This window comes from Podarcis cretensis (assembly GCF_951804945.1).
Source record: "Podarcis cretensis genome assembly, chromosome: 9".
In the NCBI taxonomy this organism is placed as follows: domain Eukaryota; kingdom Metazoa; phylum Chordata; class Lepidosauria; order Squamata; family Lacertidae; genus Podarcis; species Podarcis cretensis.
This window is the reverse complement of record NC_137178.1, coordinates 38,580,783-38,595,843: the sequence shown is the minus strand read 5'-3', so window position 1 is coordinate 38,595,843 and position 15,061 is coordinate 38,580,783. Positions and strand designations below refer to the sequence as shown.

The 15,061-nt window shown below is 41.5% G+C and overlaps 1 protein-coding gene across 5 annotated transcripts in view; it reads left to right on the top strand.

Annotated features, from left to right (window-relative positions):
* ZNF827 (zinc finger protein 827) overlaps nucleotides 1–15,061 on the top strand; it is a 114,895-nt gene that overhangs the window by 10,522 nt on the left and 89,312 nt on the right. The window contains exon 1 of one of the 5 annotated variants that reach the window (XM_079990588.1): nucleotides 4,464–4,587. The exons of 3 other annotated variants lie outside the window; for them this stretch is intronic. In XM_079990588.1, coding sequence (XP_079846714.1) covers nucleotides 4,563–4,587 — 25 coding nt within the window. In that variant the 5' untranslated portion in view covers nucleotides 4,464–4,562. Of the gene's footprint in view, nucleotides 1–4,463; nucleotides 4,688–15,061 lie in introns of those variants that run through there. One more of the 5 variants, XM_079990587.1, reaches the window with a different exon arrangement.

The window sequence follows — 15,061 nt, the reverse complement described above, 5'->3', positions numbered from 1 at the left end:
GCAAAAACATTACAACCTACAATGACAAAGCCTCTGGGGAACCCCTGGATTCTTGTACATCATCCCAGAAACCAGGAGGGAATTGAGCTTGCATTTTTGACACTTTTATTTTTGGATTAATACATACTGCATACTATTGAAATATAATACAAGTGGGGCCTGCAGCCCACCCCCTTTAGGGTACACCTTTATATTGGTGCAGGAAGAGGAGTTTTTGACGATTTTTAAATTTTTTTTATTGAGCTAGATCTTCAAGATAGCCTGCAAAAGAGAACCATAAAACAGATCGAAACAGTTCAAGTTTTTCACTTGCACTCCAGTATGACCCCTACAGGCTGTTAATGGGCTTGAGCAAACGAATCCCCTCCTCTCCCTAACCCCTTCTTAGGTAGTTTTGATTTCTTTTAAAAACGGGTTTCTTCCTTGTAATTTACAAACTTCTATACTTCTGTTTGCCTAGAGATTCCCACCCGAAGCACGTAGAAACCACTACCTCCTTTTTGGGAAGCCCCATCTTTCTTTCAAACAAATTTGCTTATTGGGAATTTCCTAAAGACTCCTTATGTCAGCTGAGTCTTCATCCACAACCACAAAGTTACTTTCATTTGCCCCAAGTTTAGCTTGTGCCAGTTCTTAATAGTTTTGAGAACCTTGCTGAGAGGTATGAAGGTGTACAAGGGGAATGTCTGTATGTTATTTTCACTGTTTAACTGTTGTAGTAAGTCATGATACAGTTAATTTCTGATAAGAAGATGCATGCAGAGAAAATTGTTAGTCTAAGTGTGATTGAGTTAATAATTCCATTACTATCGCAGTCACTGAATGAGTTTGGTGAATTTCTCTCCTCCCCCTTTTTAGTGCGAACAGTGGATGTTGTGCGTTAAATTACCTAAAGCTATTGACCCTTATTTTCTCAAACTTCAACTTCCTTTTGATTATTGTGGCTACATAAATAAAGTACTTTGAGGTAGCTCAAACCCATATCTTCCACTCTTCTCTTGTTAAAAATTATATGTCTGTCCAAAGCTATATAGTCATTTCTGATTAACAAGGGCTTGGTAATGTAAAATGCCCATTGATTTCAAATACACACCCATTTTCCTTTGAATGGCGTTTGGGATATGGTAGAGATGCAAATTGAGGTAAAGTTCAAGTGCTGACTCTATAAACAACCCCAATAAGAGGAACAACTGTGTCCAGGGAAACAGAACAGAATGTATTCTTTCAATGAATGACAAAATCATCACCAATTTGTAAATGTAGTTCCCTCCCTGGCATGTCAAAGGCAGGAGTGGGAGAAGGGATTAAGAACAGATATAAAACAGAAGGGTTAGGAAGAGCTGGTCAGTTCGGAATAAACTATTAGTAATTTTCTGTAATTGAATCAAAACAGATCCCAGAACTAGATAATGAGAGCATGACCTACAAATGAGGACTTTTTGGAAGGCAAAAGGGCTTGTAGCATAAGGCTTTGTAAAGCCATGTGATGTCAAACTCTTCACTTACTTTGTAAATAATGATGCTGGGTCTGGTTTCCAGTGTGACCATTTTCTCTTGCATGGTTTGTTGAGCAAGATACTGTAAATCAAGTGCTGTAGCTGTAATTTATTTTTTTTAAAGGAAAAAGATTGTACAGTATAGACAGTATATAAGAAAATAGTGCGCGCACACAGATTTCAAACATTACATGATGCGTGACAGTTGGGCATTTTCTCTCTCTGAAATATAGATTTGTATTTTCATCCTCGGATTGTGAATTAGATTTTAATGATGATGGGGAAACATCCATAGCTCAATACTAGAGTACATGCAACTGGGGTGCCAACTTGAATAAAATTTTGTGGGGAGGCAGGTAAGCCCTGCCCCGCATAATCAATGACAGGATGTAGTACACACACCATTTTAATGTTTTATTGGGGGTGGGCAAAGGAACCTCGGCTCCTAGGAGTTGGTTCCTATGCATGCATACACGTGTAAAAGGTCCAAACTACATGGCAGCTCCAGGTAGGGCTGGGAAAATTTTCCAGTCTCAAATCTTGGTGAGCTTCTGCCGGTTGGACCAAAGTTCTAACTTGGGCCACATTCACAGCCATACATTTAAAGCAGTATGATACCATTTTAAAAGGTCATGACTTGACCCAAAGAATTCGGGAAGTTGTAGTTTAAGGGTGTTGAAGGAGACCCCAGTCCCCTCCCTGAGCTACAATTGCATGTTCCTTGTGAAGAGATATTGATTGTTAAACCACTCTGAGAATTATAGCTCTGGAAAAGGAATTAGGGTCTCCTAACAATTCTCATCATCCATAATGAGCTACATCTCTTAGAATTCTTTGGAGGAAGCCATGACTGTTTATAAAGTGGTATCATAGTGCTTTGAATTTATTGTGTGAATATGGCCTTGGTATAAGACCAAGGTACCAAGGCCTTTTTATACCAAGGTATAAGACCTTGGTATAAGACCTCTGTGTTCTCTATTTCAAAGTACTGCAGACATTCAGAATCTAAATGGAATGGTTCTGTGCAGATGATACTGCTAGTCTGTAAAGATTTGAATTAGGTTTTGCTGCCTCATGACCATTTAAATATTGATATAAAACTTTTAGGCTTGGTTCTTTTAAAGAAAAGTTGTGTAGTATATGATGCTGTTTTCCCATTCTTCATGTTGTTTGCCACAGATGGAGATAAAGAGGACAACCATCTAATTTTGCTAGGATCCTGTTGTCCAGCACTCTGAAGCCAGATATGGGCTTAGATTTATTTATAGGTTTTATAGAAGCTGCCCAATAACATTAATCTTGGTGGCTTGCAAACATAAAATAGTAGATGCAGTATTAAATTAGAATATCATAAAACAACAATCACAGCATAAAAGCAGAAGTAGACAGTTGAAACCAGACCTAGTAATGCTTCAAGTAGACCCAAGAAATCAATGGGCCAAAAGTTATGTTTTATGGCTGTTCAATTTCAATAGGTTTACTCTAAGTCTGTCCAACTATGAATGAACCAGGTTTCACCATTTAAAATGAACATTTAAAAAATAATTATAATGAACACTCCCAGGAGCACTTTTTGTTCTGACGTCATATACATGGATTTATATTGGAGCCAGGGTGGAGCCACAAGCTGCCATATTCAATGCAAATTTGGGATCAGTGTCTTCCAACCAAGGCTCCTTGCTGTACATTGGTACATCAGTAGTGTGTAGGTATAATCAGGGCTGGAAGCAGGTGCTGAAGGCCCTTCAGTGTTAGTTTGTTTCTGTACCTGTCCTGGTGGGTGCTGGCACTCACAGTGACATGTAGTTATGAAATAACTTGATTTCATGGATAACAGGGAAATTTGCAGCTACCTCCAGGGGGTGGCATGCAATAATTTGGTTAAATGTGCAGCAGCCCAGGCTGCTGTGTAGCCATCTAACAGCAGACTTGCCTTTTTTCAAGGGCCTTTCATACCGAGTCACTTTATCTAGCAACAATTTCCTTCTAAGAATCTTCTCCACCTCATGAGTCCCCATTGGTGCTTCATCAGCCCTCTCAGACACACTCCTAGGCTGTTGTTCCTTTTCTGTTTCTGTCTGCCTCTTGCCGTCCCTTTTCCAGCAAGTCAACCCTTCTTAGGTCAGAGCTACAGGTGTTCCCAATGCTCCACAGTCCCATTACATTACATTACCCACCCTTTTGGGAGGTGGGGAGTCTAATTCTTACATCCAGCTAATCCAAACGATAGTCCTCAACTCAGCAGGGTGCTCTGTGCTCTTGCTCAATTGTCTAGTGTTATTTGTCTTGGGGCCCTAAAGAGTCCTGAACCAGTTGCTTATTCTCCTGCATTGATGGTGCTACTTCAGATGTAGCTGTATGCTCCCATCTATGGAACTCACTCCCTTGATTCATTGACTTTGCAAGGTATTGTGTCGTCTTCTGAATCTGTGCCATCTATAAAGTTTGTGCATGACAAACTTCTTAATTGATGTCTTAACTTCTTTGCATCTCTGAGAACTGGTTTTGTCAGTGAGAAAAAATTATTTGGCCGGTACATTGATTTTGTGGCAAGCTGTTGACCTGTTGTTCTGCAGGATCAGGGCCCTGGTATGGTTTGAGTCCATTTTAGTACAAGACAAAGCTATGCCCACCTAGAACTGGCAATGGTTGACACTCTGCTAAACCTTTGTGTATGAACCTCTGTATTTTTGCTGCAATGTAACAGTTAGACACTCCCTCACTTGCTATGCATGATTATAGTGCTCCTTTTGCCTCTGTGTGACTTTATGCTGATGGAGCTTCACTGCTGGGCTTACAGTGCTAAAAATATCAACTAATTCAGTAAATATGCGTAGGGTTTGTATATTTTACCGGTACATCTGCTCCATTCAACAATTCTATGGGGAAAGTAGTCTCATTTCCAAACATTACTATATATGGTATGTGGCACGTGGATGACTGCACAATAGATCTGTAGGCCATCATGACATAGGGGAGCATTCTGTCCCAGTTCTGCACAAAGGATAACAAATAGCTGTCAGTGAGAGATTCAAGTGTTCCGGTAGCCCATCTGAATGGTAGGGCATGGTGCAGGTTTTTCTTATCTCAAGTACATTGCAGTTCTTGTGGAATACTCATGATTAAAAATTTCACCCTTGATTAGTGAGACAGGAGTAAGGAGAAGATGAACCGCGTTCACCTAGATTCAGGTAGGTAGCTGTGTTGGTCTGACGCAGTCGAAATACATAAAAATAAAAAATTGTCCAGTAGCACCTTAGAGACCAACTAAGTTTGTTCTGGGTATAAGCTTTCGTGTTCATGCACACTTCTTCAGATACACTGAAACAGAAGTCACCAGACCCTTCTATATAGTGGGAGGGTAGGGTGGGGTCTTCTCAGATTTTTGGCGTCTGCGCATGCGCAGACGCGATTTCTGGTGCCACGGAAGCGTGTCCCCACTCCGCGCTGCACCTGTTTAGCACAGTGAGTGGGGGCTCGCCGAGTGGGTGGCTTGGTTCAGGGGCGGCTCGTGGGCTGTTTAAATGACCCTCATGGGCTACAGGTTGCCGACCCCTGCTCCAGAGGATTACCATAGTGGCAAACCAACAGTTCTACAAATACTTTAGAGAGTGTTTGAGCTTCTTGGTCAGGCAGAAAGTGTGTCTCTGCCCACTTAGACAATGATCTGCTAGCCCAGAATATTTATTGAGACTTGCTCTAGAGGACTACTTGCTTGTTTGATCACTGTGGGAGCTATGGCTATAACAGAAGTACAGTGGTACCTCAGGTTACAGACTCCGCTAACTCTGAAATATTACCTCGGGTTAAGAACTGTGCTTCAGGATGAGAACACAAATCATGTGGCGGCAGTGGGAGGCCCCATTAACTAAAGTGGTACCTCAGGTTAAGAACAGTTTCAGGTTAAGAACAGACCTCCAGAACGAATTAAGTTCTTAACTCAAGGTACCACTGTAGTTTCGTGATTACAAGGATTGCATGTATTTTATGATTTCACCCCATCCTTAACAGTTGTGGACCATCCAGGCTAGTAGAGTTTGTTTGTGGGAGTCCTGTCTTCCCATCCAGAGCAGCCATATCCTGGAAGAGGAAAACACCTACCTCAGCTCCCAGCCTCTGTTCCCCTTGTCTCAACTCCCACCATGTCATCCTTCTGTTCTCCTCCTTTGTCTGACTCAGCTTGCCACTGCATACCTGAGCCCAGCAGTGCTTAAGGAGTCAGTCATGACACTAGATACAAGACTTGGACTTCTTTGAAGGTGGTAGTTCTAGCAAGATTCCTGCTTCATTTTCAGCAGTGGTTCCTTCTAGTGTCAGAGTTATGATTAAATTATCAACATGTTATCTCTCAGCCTCAGAGTTCTTGTTGGGATTATCAATGCCTGACAGAGCATCAGAATTTGTGTGTTGTTTTCCTGGGTGATGTGCAATCTGGTACTGGAACTGGAACAGAGCCAGGTGCTCAAGCCAGCACAGCAACTGTCCCTGTGGCCCGTAGAAGTTATGAAGCCATCAAAGTGAATTGCGAACTGCCCTTAGCAGGCATTATTTTACCAAGAGGAAACGAAAATGCTTAGTAAATATCACTACAACTAGCGGGTCTTTCTTTGTAGTGAGGTAGTTCCTTTCCACTTTGATGGGCAGCTTCCTAGCATATGCAACCACTCCCTTCATATCAGCATCGTACTGTGCTAGTTGGACCACAGCAATACCTGACACTGGCGTCTGTATCCAGGATAAATGTTAGCTGGAGGTCTGGGTAAGCCAGAATTGGTGCAGACATGAGCCTTTGCTTTAACTCTAGGAACAATTCTTGGCTGGTTGTGGTCCCCTGGAACTTTTGCCCCTTGTCCGACAATTTGTGTAATGGCTGGGCAACAGTGCCAAAGTTAGCAATAAATCTTCTATAGTATGCAAGTAGATCAGCAAAACTCTGTTTCTCAGCAACTGAGTGTGATGTTGGCTGAGACTGGGTTGCTTCTAGTTGCTTTGTCAGAGTCCGTTCCTATTGCATCTTGGTCTAGGTGCTTCATCACAGAACAAATTATATTTTGCTGGTTTCACCTTTAAGTTAGCTTGACAAAGATTCTCTAGTATTGCTGTCATTTTCTGCAGATGTTCTTCAAAAGATATTCCAATGACAATTATGTCATCAAGGTAAACCAGACGATATGTGCCCTGTAGGTCTGCCAAGACAACTTCCATCAATCTTTGAAACATAACTGGAGCACTGCAGAGTCCAAAGGGCAAAGCATTAAATTGTGCTTCATGGGTCTTGGGTCGGTCATTAGGATGTACCTCTGTTTGCCAGTCGCCATTGGCCAAATCCAGGGTAGAGAAGAAACAGGCACTTCCAAGCAGGTCTAGAGTGTGATCCAATCCAATAAAACACATCACAGCGGGTCAGAGTGCCACCCACAAATGCATGGAATATAAGAATAACTTTGCTGGAGTCAGATCAAAATTCTGTCTGGTTCAGCACTTCACTGATTAGGTTGATAATGGTTTATTTGTGTGTTTTTAATTTATTACATTGGTCAGTTGCTTTATCTTGCCCAGGGCAACCCAAAGCGACTTACAACCAAATAAATGCCACATCTATACATTAAAACCAGGAGGAAAGAAATGCATTAAAAACATCCCATTCCAGACCTTCCACAGGGCAATCATTGGGAGAGGATAGGCCTCTTTCACAGTAATATCGCTTAGCTGTTGAAAATCCATACATATATTTGAATTCTCCCATCTTTGTTCCTTACCAAGACTTCTGCTGCAGCTCGGGGACTTAATGGATGTTTCTTGGTTCCATCATCATCTGCAGTTGCTGACTGAAATCTGCCTGATAATATACTTGTATCCTCTACTAGCCCAGTCTCACAGGTCTTGTATCTCCTGCCTTGATCAGGCATTTGTCAACCCAGTACATCCCAGGTCATCATCCCTTTTGGAAAAACTATCACTGTAATCTTTCAACAGCTCCTCTCACTGCTTGCTATTGTTTTTATGACACACTCTCTTATTTCAGCCTCAGCCCCTGCACAAAGTGTACTATGTGCTACCTGTTCTTTGTCTTCCTATGAGGGTTATCTTGGTGTTCCTGCCTTGGCGTGATAGCAGTGTCTGGCTGTACTGCCAATACCTCAAGGGCCTAATATGCATAAACCACCACGTCCATATGAAATGATCACAGATTCATGTCTTGATACACACTTGAGGCTCTTGTCACATTGGCCACTTGCACTGGGACTCAGACTAACTGATTCTTGGCTGTGGTTCACACAGTCAGAATCTCATGTTGGCCTAGCAATATGGGGTCTGGCATGTCTTCCCTTCCTTCTCTGAGGTTTTCTTTCATCCTAAGTATAAGCGGTTCACTTCATGGGGACAGTGTCACTGTCTTCTCCACAGAAACTTCATCATCTCTGCTTTACCCTCATTGTTGTAGTGACAGACATTCTATCCTTTATAATGTAGAGGCCTTGTCTAAAGCATCATATGTTTAAAGGAATTTGTCTCCACTAGGGCTTCCCGGATGGGTCTTCTGTGACTGAACTTCCACAAGGTAGACAACGTGTGCCCATGATGAGGGTAACTCTGATATTTCTATGATGCTGAGCTTGGTCTGGTTTAGAACTTGAAGGCTTCCATTTCTGCCACCATCCTTTAGTTGTCCTTTTCCAGAATTGTGAATGTACAAGGATAGCTTGTGCTCCAGAAGCAATCAAAATATTACATGGAAGTCCATCCATTTTTGTAACAACGTAGTATTTTGGCCTGCTCTCACTGGCCTGTAAGATACATTGTGGGGGTACTGATTTCTAGGTGGGAGTTTAGCCCATAGTTCCCACCCTGGAAAGTTTCCTGGCATCTTTCAATTATGTTGCTGTGGGCACTCATGTTTAAAATGACTTGTTCTGCCACAGTTCCAACATGGCTGCCACTGTAATTCTTTCCTGCTTGTAGTGGCACATGCTTTATCCTAGTGGCCTTGTCTCGCTCGTTCTGGTTCCCTTGCTGCTTTCAGTTCACTGATGTCACACAGCATTGCTGTCATGCCTTCAAAGAGTTCTTTGAGATTTGAGCCCTATGTCTTCCATGTACATGAACAACATCTGTTTTGGTCTCACACACTTCTCTTGTTGGAGCTGTGCTGTTGTCAGTTGCTTCTGTGGCTTGTTCTAACTTTGTATCTTCTTGTAACCCCTTTAGTTTCTTCTTAAGTAGAACTATTCTGAGTTCCTTCTCAGACCTATGAGCCACAATTTGATCTCAGGCCAGCAGGTTCCTCATGCTGCCATCTTAGCCAGGGCATATCCAAAACCTTGGACAGATTTCTTTTCCTCCTTTCCTCTTACCAAAAACTATTCAATTCCACTCAGGTTCTGTTGTTCTGTCCTGTGATTGATATAAAGCATTCCTGACAGAAGTGTAGGTTCCCAGACCCCTTATGTTAGTCCTTCAAATATCTCCTGGGCTTTGCCTTGTAGTAGAAGGCCAAGGAAATCAAATTTGGTGGCATCGTTCCAGTTATTTATGTGTGCAGCTCATTCAAAGTGATTGATCCAGTTGGCCCAGCTTGGGCTATTTCCAGTATATGCCTCTGGCATCAGAATAGGTTGTTGCAACAGCTTGTCTCCATTGCCCTGTTCAGTTTCACCAGCAGAACTTTGGGGTATGTTCAGTTAGTGGTCCATTTCCACATATAATACAGCCCTTGCCCGGCTATATGTCTGAAATTGCATCACTATCACAACTGTAAGAAATTTACAAATCATTGGCAATAGGTACGGCCAGCATTGAAGGTGATTGCTGAAGCTATTTCATTGTTAGTAATCTCTGTACTAACCCTGGTGGGTGCCAGGGATCACAGTTGATTAAGTGGGTCATGTGAACAGAGAAACTTGCAGCCACATAGGGACCATGAGAATCATAGAACTGGAAGGGACCACAAGTGTCATCTCGTCCAACTCCTTGCAACGTAGGAATCTTTTTGCTCAAACCCATGACTCTGAGATTAAGATTCTCATGCTCAACCAATTGGCAGATAAAAGAACTGTTACAAGTGCAACAGTCCAGACTTTTACATTTTATCAGTTCAGCAATAGGCCTGGAGCAGTGTCAGCACAATTTGATGCCTTCCTTCATTTCAAGGGCCTTTTTCACAGTCTATCAACTATCCAAGGGCTACTTTTCTTTCCAAACGGCCAGCATAAATCTCTGTCTTTGAGTCCATTGGTGCTTCACATGTCAGGCATGATGGGACTTGTTGTCCAACAATATCTGGAGGACCACATGTTTCCCATTCCTGCTTTAGAAGTTACATCCATAATGTTTTACTGTTATTTAGTTTAACTGCTCCATTTCTGTAGTATGTTAGATTTGCTTCATCTAAGAGGGAGCAATTGATTATAGGCCTAAACAATCAAGAAGCACCTAAATAAACCTGTTTTGCTGCATGCCGTGGATTGAAAAAACCGGGATTATCAAAGCAGGTCCTACATATAATATTGGTTGATGGGCTGGATTCATGGGACACAAATCATGCAGATCTGATACAACACAAAATGTATACTTTTTCTAGGTAGGAAGCCTGGTTGGAATCTCATGATTCTTCAAAGACTAACATTTATTATGGCTAAATATGTTCTATCTCTAGAAGGCCACAGAAACTAATGGATTCTTTCAGTTTTGCAATATACTGCAGAGAAATTGTATTGTGAAATAGGAGTTCCTCTATGTCAGTTTTTAGATACGCTCTCAAAATCTCAATTTTCTCATGCCTTTCATGGTTTCAAAAAAGTGGGGGGAGGTTCAGGAAGGCCTCTTATTCAACCTCCATACGTTGATTATATGACCTTTGACTCTGTCATGGGTCATAAGCTGGGGCAGTGCCTTGAAAGGACATGTCTAAGAGTGAGCAATGCCTATTCCACATGGAGTGTTCTGTTTTAGTGCATTAGCCTAGAAGTACTAGTAGCTTCCTAATCCTCTCTTGTTTGACTCTGCTTGTTAACCCCAAGCAATCCTCTCAGGGGCTGAGAAAGCAGCTGTCTTTGGTGAAGAAAACACAGCCCAGCAAAACAAAAATCTCAAACCTTCCCTTTTGACTTTGCATCATCATACCTTTTGGGGGAAGTATTGCTAATACAGTGAAATATAAGTTGTGATATGGCCATCAGAATTATTAAAAGGTAGATTTCTCTGACATTTATGGGAATAGGAGTATGCTTGCAAACTAAAGGCAGAAAGACAACTGGAAACCTTTTCCCTGAACCCCTGGGAACAGTGCCATATTTGAAGTACATCGAGTGAGCAGGAGAGAGAGATCTCACATATGCATTGTAAGTGGTCAATCAGGTGCGCAGTGCATACTAAATATAGCAGTGAACATTACAACTCACAAAACTAGGCACAAAGCAATTGAAAGCAACAATAAATCAGCTTTGTTAGATCTGCTGTGCCTGTGCTCTTATGTCACCTGTTAATGTTTGAGTACTGCCGACACATAAGTGAAATCATATATTTTTTTTCTGCCTGACCTCTGATGTAAGCACTGTAAACATCATTAAGAATTGTGAAACAGCTTGGACAAAAGTTTTGCCCTATCGTAAGTTTTTCTTCTCCTTATGACACCATGGTTGTCGTTCACAGCTCTTGGAATGGAGTGAGGTATAAATTGAATGAATGAACAGCTAAGCATAAACTTTAAAACTTTTTTTTGTTTTTAGATATGTTCAGTAGTTTCATATAACATACTTAATTTCTTACTTTTTTTACAATCAAAAGACCTGTCTATTTTGTCATTGATCAGGACTATCCATTTTAGGAAAGCAATTGAAAATAAAACTGCCGGGGTCATAATGCTATTATACCACTGCCTAGTCTCAACAAGAATATTGCTGATCTAGAAACAGGACAGAAAAGGGGGAGCAAGATTATCAGGGATCGCAGAAGGGAAAGATTACAATGTTTTGGAGCTTCTTAATTTGGGGGGGGAGGGAGGTGAATAAGGGGGCACCAATGTTTATATAATTATGTATACATGGTGTGGGGAAAGTGAATAGAGAAGTTTCTCCCTCTCTCATAAAACTAGAATCAGGAAGCATCCAGTGAAGGCAGAAGGAAAGACTTCTTCACAAAGTGCATAGTTATGGAATTTGCTAGATGTAGTAATAGCACCAACTTAGATTAAAAAAGGATGAGACAAGTTCATAGTGGATCAGGCTATCAGTGACTGCTAGTCATGATGGTATAAAGGTATAAAGTCTATTTCCAAGTTCAGCAGCAGAATGCCTCTGAATACAAATGGTTGAGAAATAACATAAGGAGAAAGCTGTTGTCTTCGCATCCTGCTTTTGGCTTCCCAGAGACAACTAAGTTGGCCACTTTGTGGAAGAAGGCAGTGCTAATGGTCAACAATGGTCAACACAATTTCACTGTTCTACATAGTTGTTTGATGATAAATCGTTTTCTCATTTTGTACTTTTCTGTTGTGAACTGCCTTGGGATCGTCGGATGAAGGGCGGTATACAGATTTAATAAATAATAAAAACTTGGAACCCAGTGAAGATGCAGTACCAACACAGGTTCTCTGAACACGAGTACATTCAGCAATGAATAGGTTGCTATATGCTCATTCCTATGACCAGTTACTCAACATGACCTCTTCACAGAACTAATGTCTTCTACATCTGCTGCCATTACCTTGATGGTACACAACCAAATCCTAACAGTTGTGAGCCACTGATTTGTAGTCCAGGATGGGTGAGTTAGTGGTCCGCAGGCTCATGCATACCAGATGTGTGCCTGCAACAGACATTTTTTCCTAGCTGCTTCCTGTTTGGCATATCCTTTGCCAAAACCCAAAATCCACTTTTAAATTTCCTTGAGTTTAAAAATTGCCTTGTGGTTTGCTGTTAGCTGCAGAAAAGGAAATGTCCAGAAAGCTTTTAGTGTGGGTGTACCTTACCTCATTGGAACATGGCCAGAGGGCCTAGAACTGTGACCTAAATATTACTAATAATCCAAATTCTGCAATAGGAAGACATTTTGCAAAAAAAATATGCATAAGCCTAATCAGTTATATTACAGTGGTACCTCGGGTTAAGTACTTAATTCGTTCCAGAGGTCCGTACTTAACCTGAAACTGTTCTTAACCTGAAGCACCACTTTAGCTAATGGGTCCTCCTGCTGCTGCCACGCCACCGGAGCACAATTTCTGAAGCAAAGCAAAGTTCTTAACCTGAAGCACTATTTCTCCACTATTTAGTGGAGTCTGTAACCTGAAGCGTATGTAACCCGAGGTACCACTGTATTGTACTGCAGAGTGTATGTGAACAGCATTGCAGAATTTGAAAAGTATTCTTTCCCTTTGTTTCTGGGATTGAAGAAGTAACATTGAAACTCACAGAACAGTTTGGAGCAATTGGTGGGCAAAACAAGAGAGTCCAGGGCAGGGGGGTGGCTGAGGGCAGAAAAAAATGCAGAAGCGATATCCTGACTCCTAAAACTCCCTTTATTACTTCTGCCTTTATCTGATGTCTAAGCCTTTAATAGAAGCTGCCAACACTCCACATGTTTGTGTTTTTGAAAGTGATAGCTAGGGTACTTTAAATTGCTTTTACTGATGCCTGCAAGGAAAGGAAACCATATTGGTTCCCCAGCTTCCAAAATGTGGACACTGTAGTATTCACAGGACTTGCAACAGAATGTTGCAGTTTAGAAGACTCTTGTTCAAGCCATGTCTTTTTCCAGAATTCCCCCATTCCTTTCCTTACCACCTACTGCAGTGTTCTCTTTCTTTGCCTTAAAAGTCAGTCTTGCATTATTTGGCCACTGAAGCCCTTTCTCATTTGGCAGTTTTGTTTTTTCTCTTTGATTTCCACTTCCCCCCCAAAAAGGTGTGTGTGTGCTCTTGCAAACCTTTGGATATCTCTGAGCCTACTGAGCCTCTTGTGCATGGAAAGGGCCATTTGGGTGACATAAGCATCTACACTCAGAGAATGAGCTCACTATTATTACATATGTAGGAATGTTAAAATCAATTCAGAGCCCCTTCCTGATTGCATTGACTTCTTTTGAGTGCTGGTTCTATCTTAGAAGCATGCTTTATAGTTTATCCTCATTTTAATAGAGCTTTCTATTCGATAGACCCATGAAAACAAGAGCTTCAGTATCCAAAGAAGCATGGTAAAGCATTTTTATTTGTGCTGGCAAAACAACAAAAAGTGTGGGCTCCAGGAAGAGCAGTATTTACCCAAAGACAGGCAACCCAGTTATCCTTGGATTGCAGACCACAGCCAGACATTACAGGCGGAATACAAGCTGCTGCAAGGTGTGGCCCCTTTGCATTGCAGGAATCTTTTTGCTCACCATGGGGCTTGATTCCACAACCCTGCGATTGAGAGTCTCATGCTCTGTCACCTGAGCTATGGGGAGCCATAAATCATTACTCAGTACCTTTTGCCTCTTCTTTTCAAAACCAGTTCTAGTTCTATGCATTTCATAGTAAGTTGCATGGATTTTAGAGGCAAAACAGTCTTAAGATAAAATAAGAATGATGTTGGCACAACATAATGGTGCCTAACTAGAGACCATAAACAACTGTTTAGTACATACTAGTGGTTTTTTATGTTGATTTTTATTTTATTTTCCCCAATGAAAAGTTTTGCCGGCTTCATGACAAAATGAAATTATTCTAAAACACATCAAAAAAATTTAAAAAGAGAGGTATACTTTTTTGGGTGGAAGATCAATATTCTTTTAGTTCAAGTGATCAGGTAATCAAACCTTGCAACACTGTGCTCCAGTTTCACTGCCCACCCATAAAACAGATATAAACTTGAAAGGATACATTCTTGGAGATAAAGCTAGAACATATGGATTCTAGACATTTTCCCAAGAGGGGGCAAATATTTATTTTTCTTTGAAGTTGAGACTCATGTGATTTTAGATATGCCAAAGAGAACTCAAGCTGTTTCGTGGTATTTTCTGTCTCCTTGAGGACATACTGTAGTGGTATGTCCATTCCTATAAGTTGCCTGTACATAATTAGTGCTGATGAAGGCAAGGCCACACACAACTCGGAGTATGATTCCATCCCTTAAGTTTTGTTGGCTGGGCATGGCACCAACTTGTGCTAATGGATCCCCTACATGCGTACAGCTAGCTCCCTCTTCCAACCTTCACCAAACATACTGAGTTAGGGACTGAGAGTGTAGGATGTACAATGTCACAAGCAGGGCTTTCCACTTCCCTTTATTCACACATTAACATTTCATGTGACCAACACGTGACTAGGGCTTTGCTCTGCAGTCAGCCATGACATACCACTAGAAGTATGTAACCCCATGAAGGGACAGCATGGGTCTTATCAGAGGGCTTTCCTCATTCTGCCCCCCACATCTAAAGAACTAGAAGCATGAAAGTGGGTGCTTTGGTGGTGTGGGCATGTGGGCTACTGTGAACAAAGGAACCTTTTTGTGCAATCAGTGACTACTCAGCAGTTGGGGAAAACAGAGACACATCACAAGATGATTTAAAGAAGAAAGTATTCAACAGGTGCC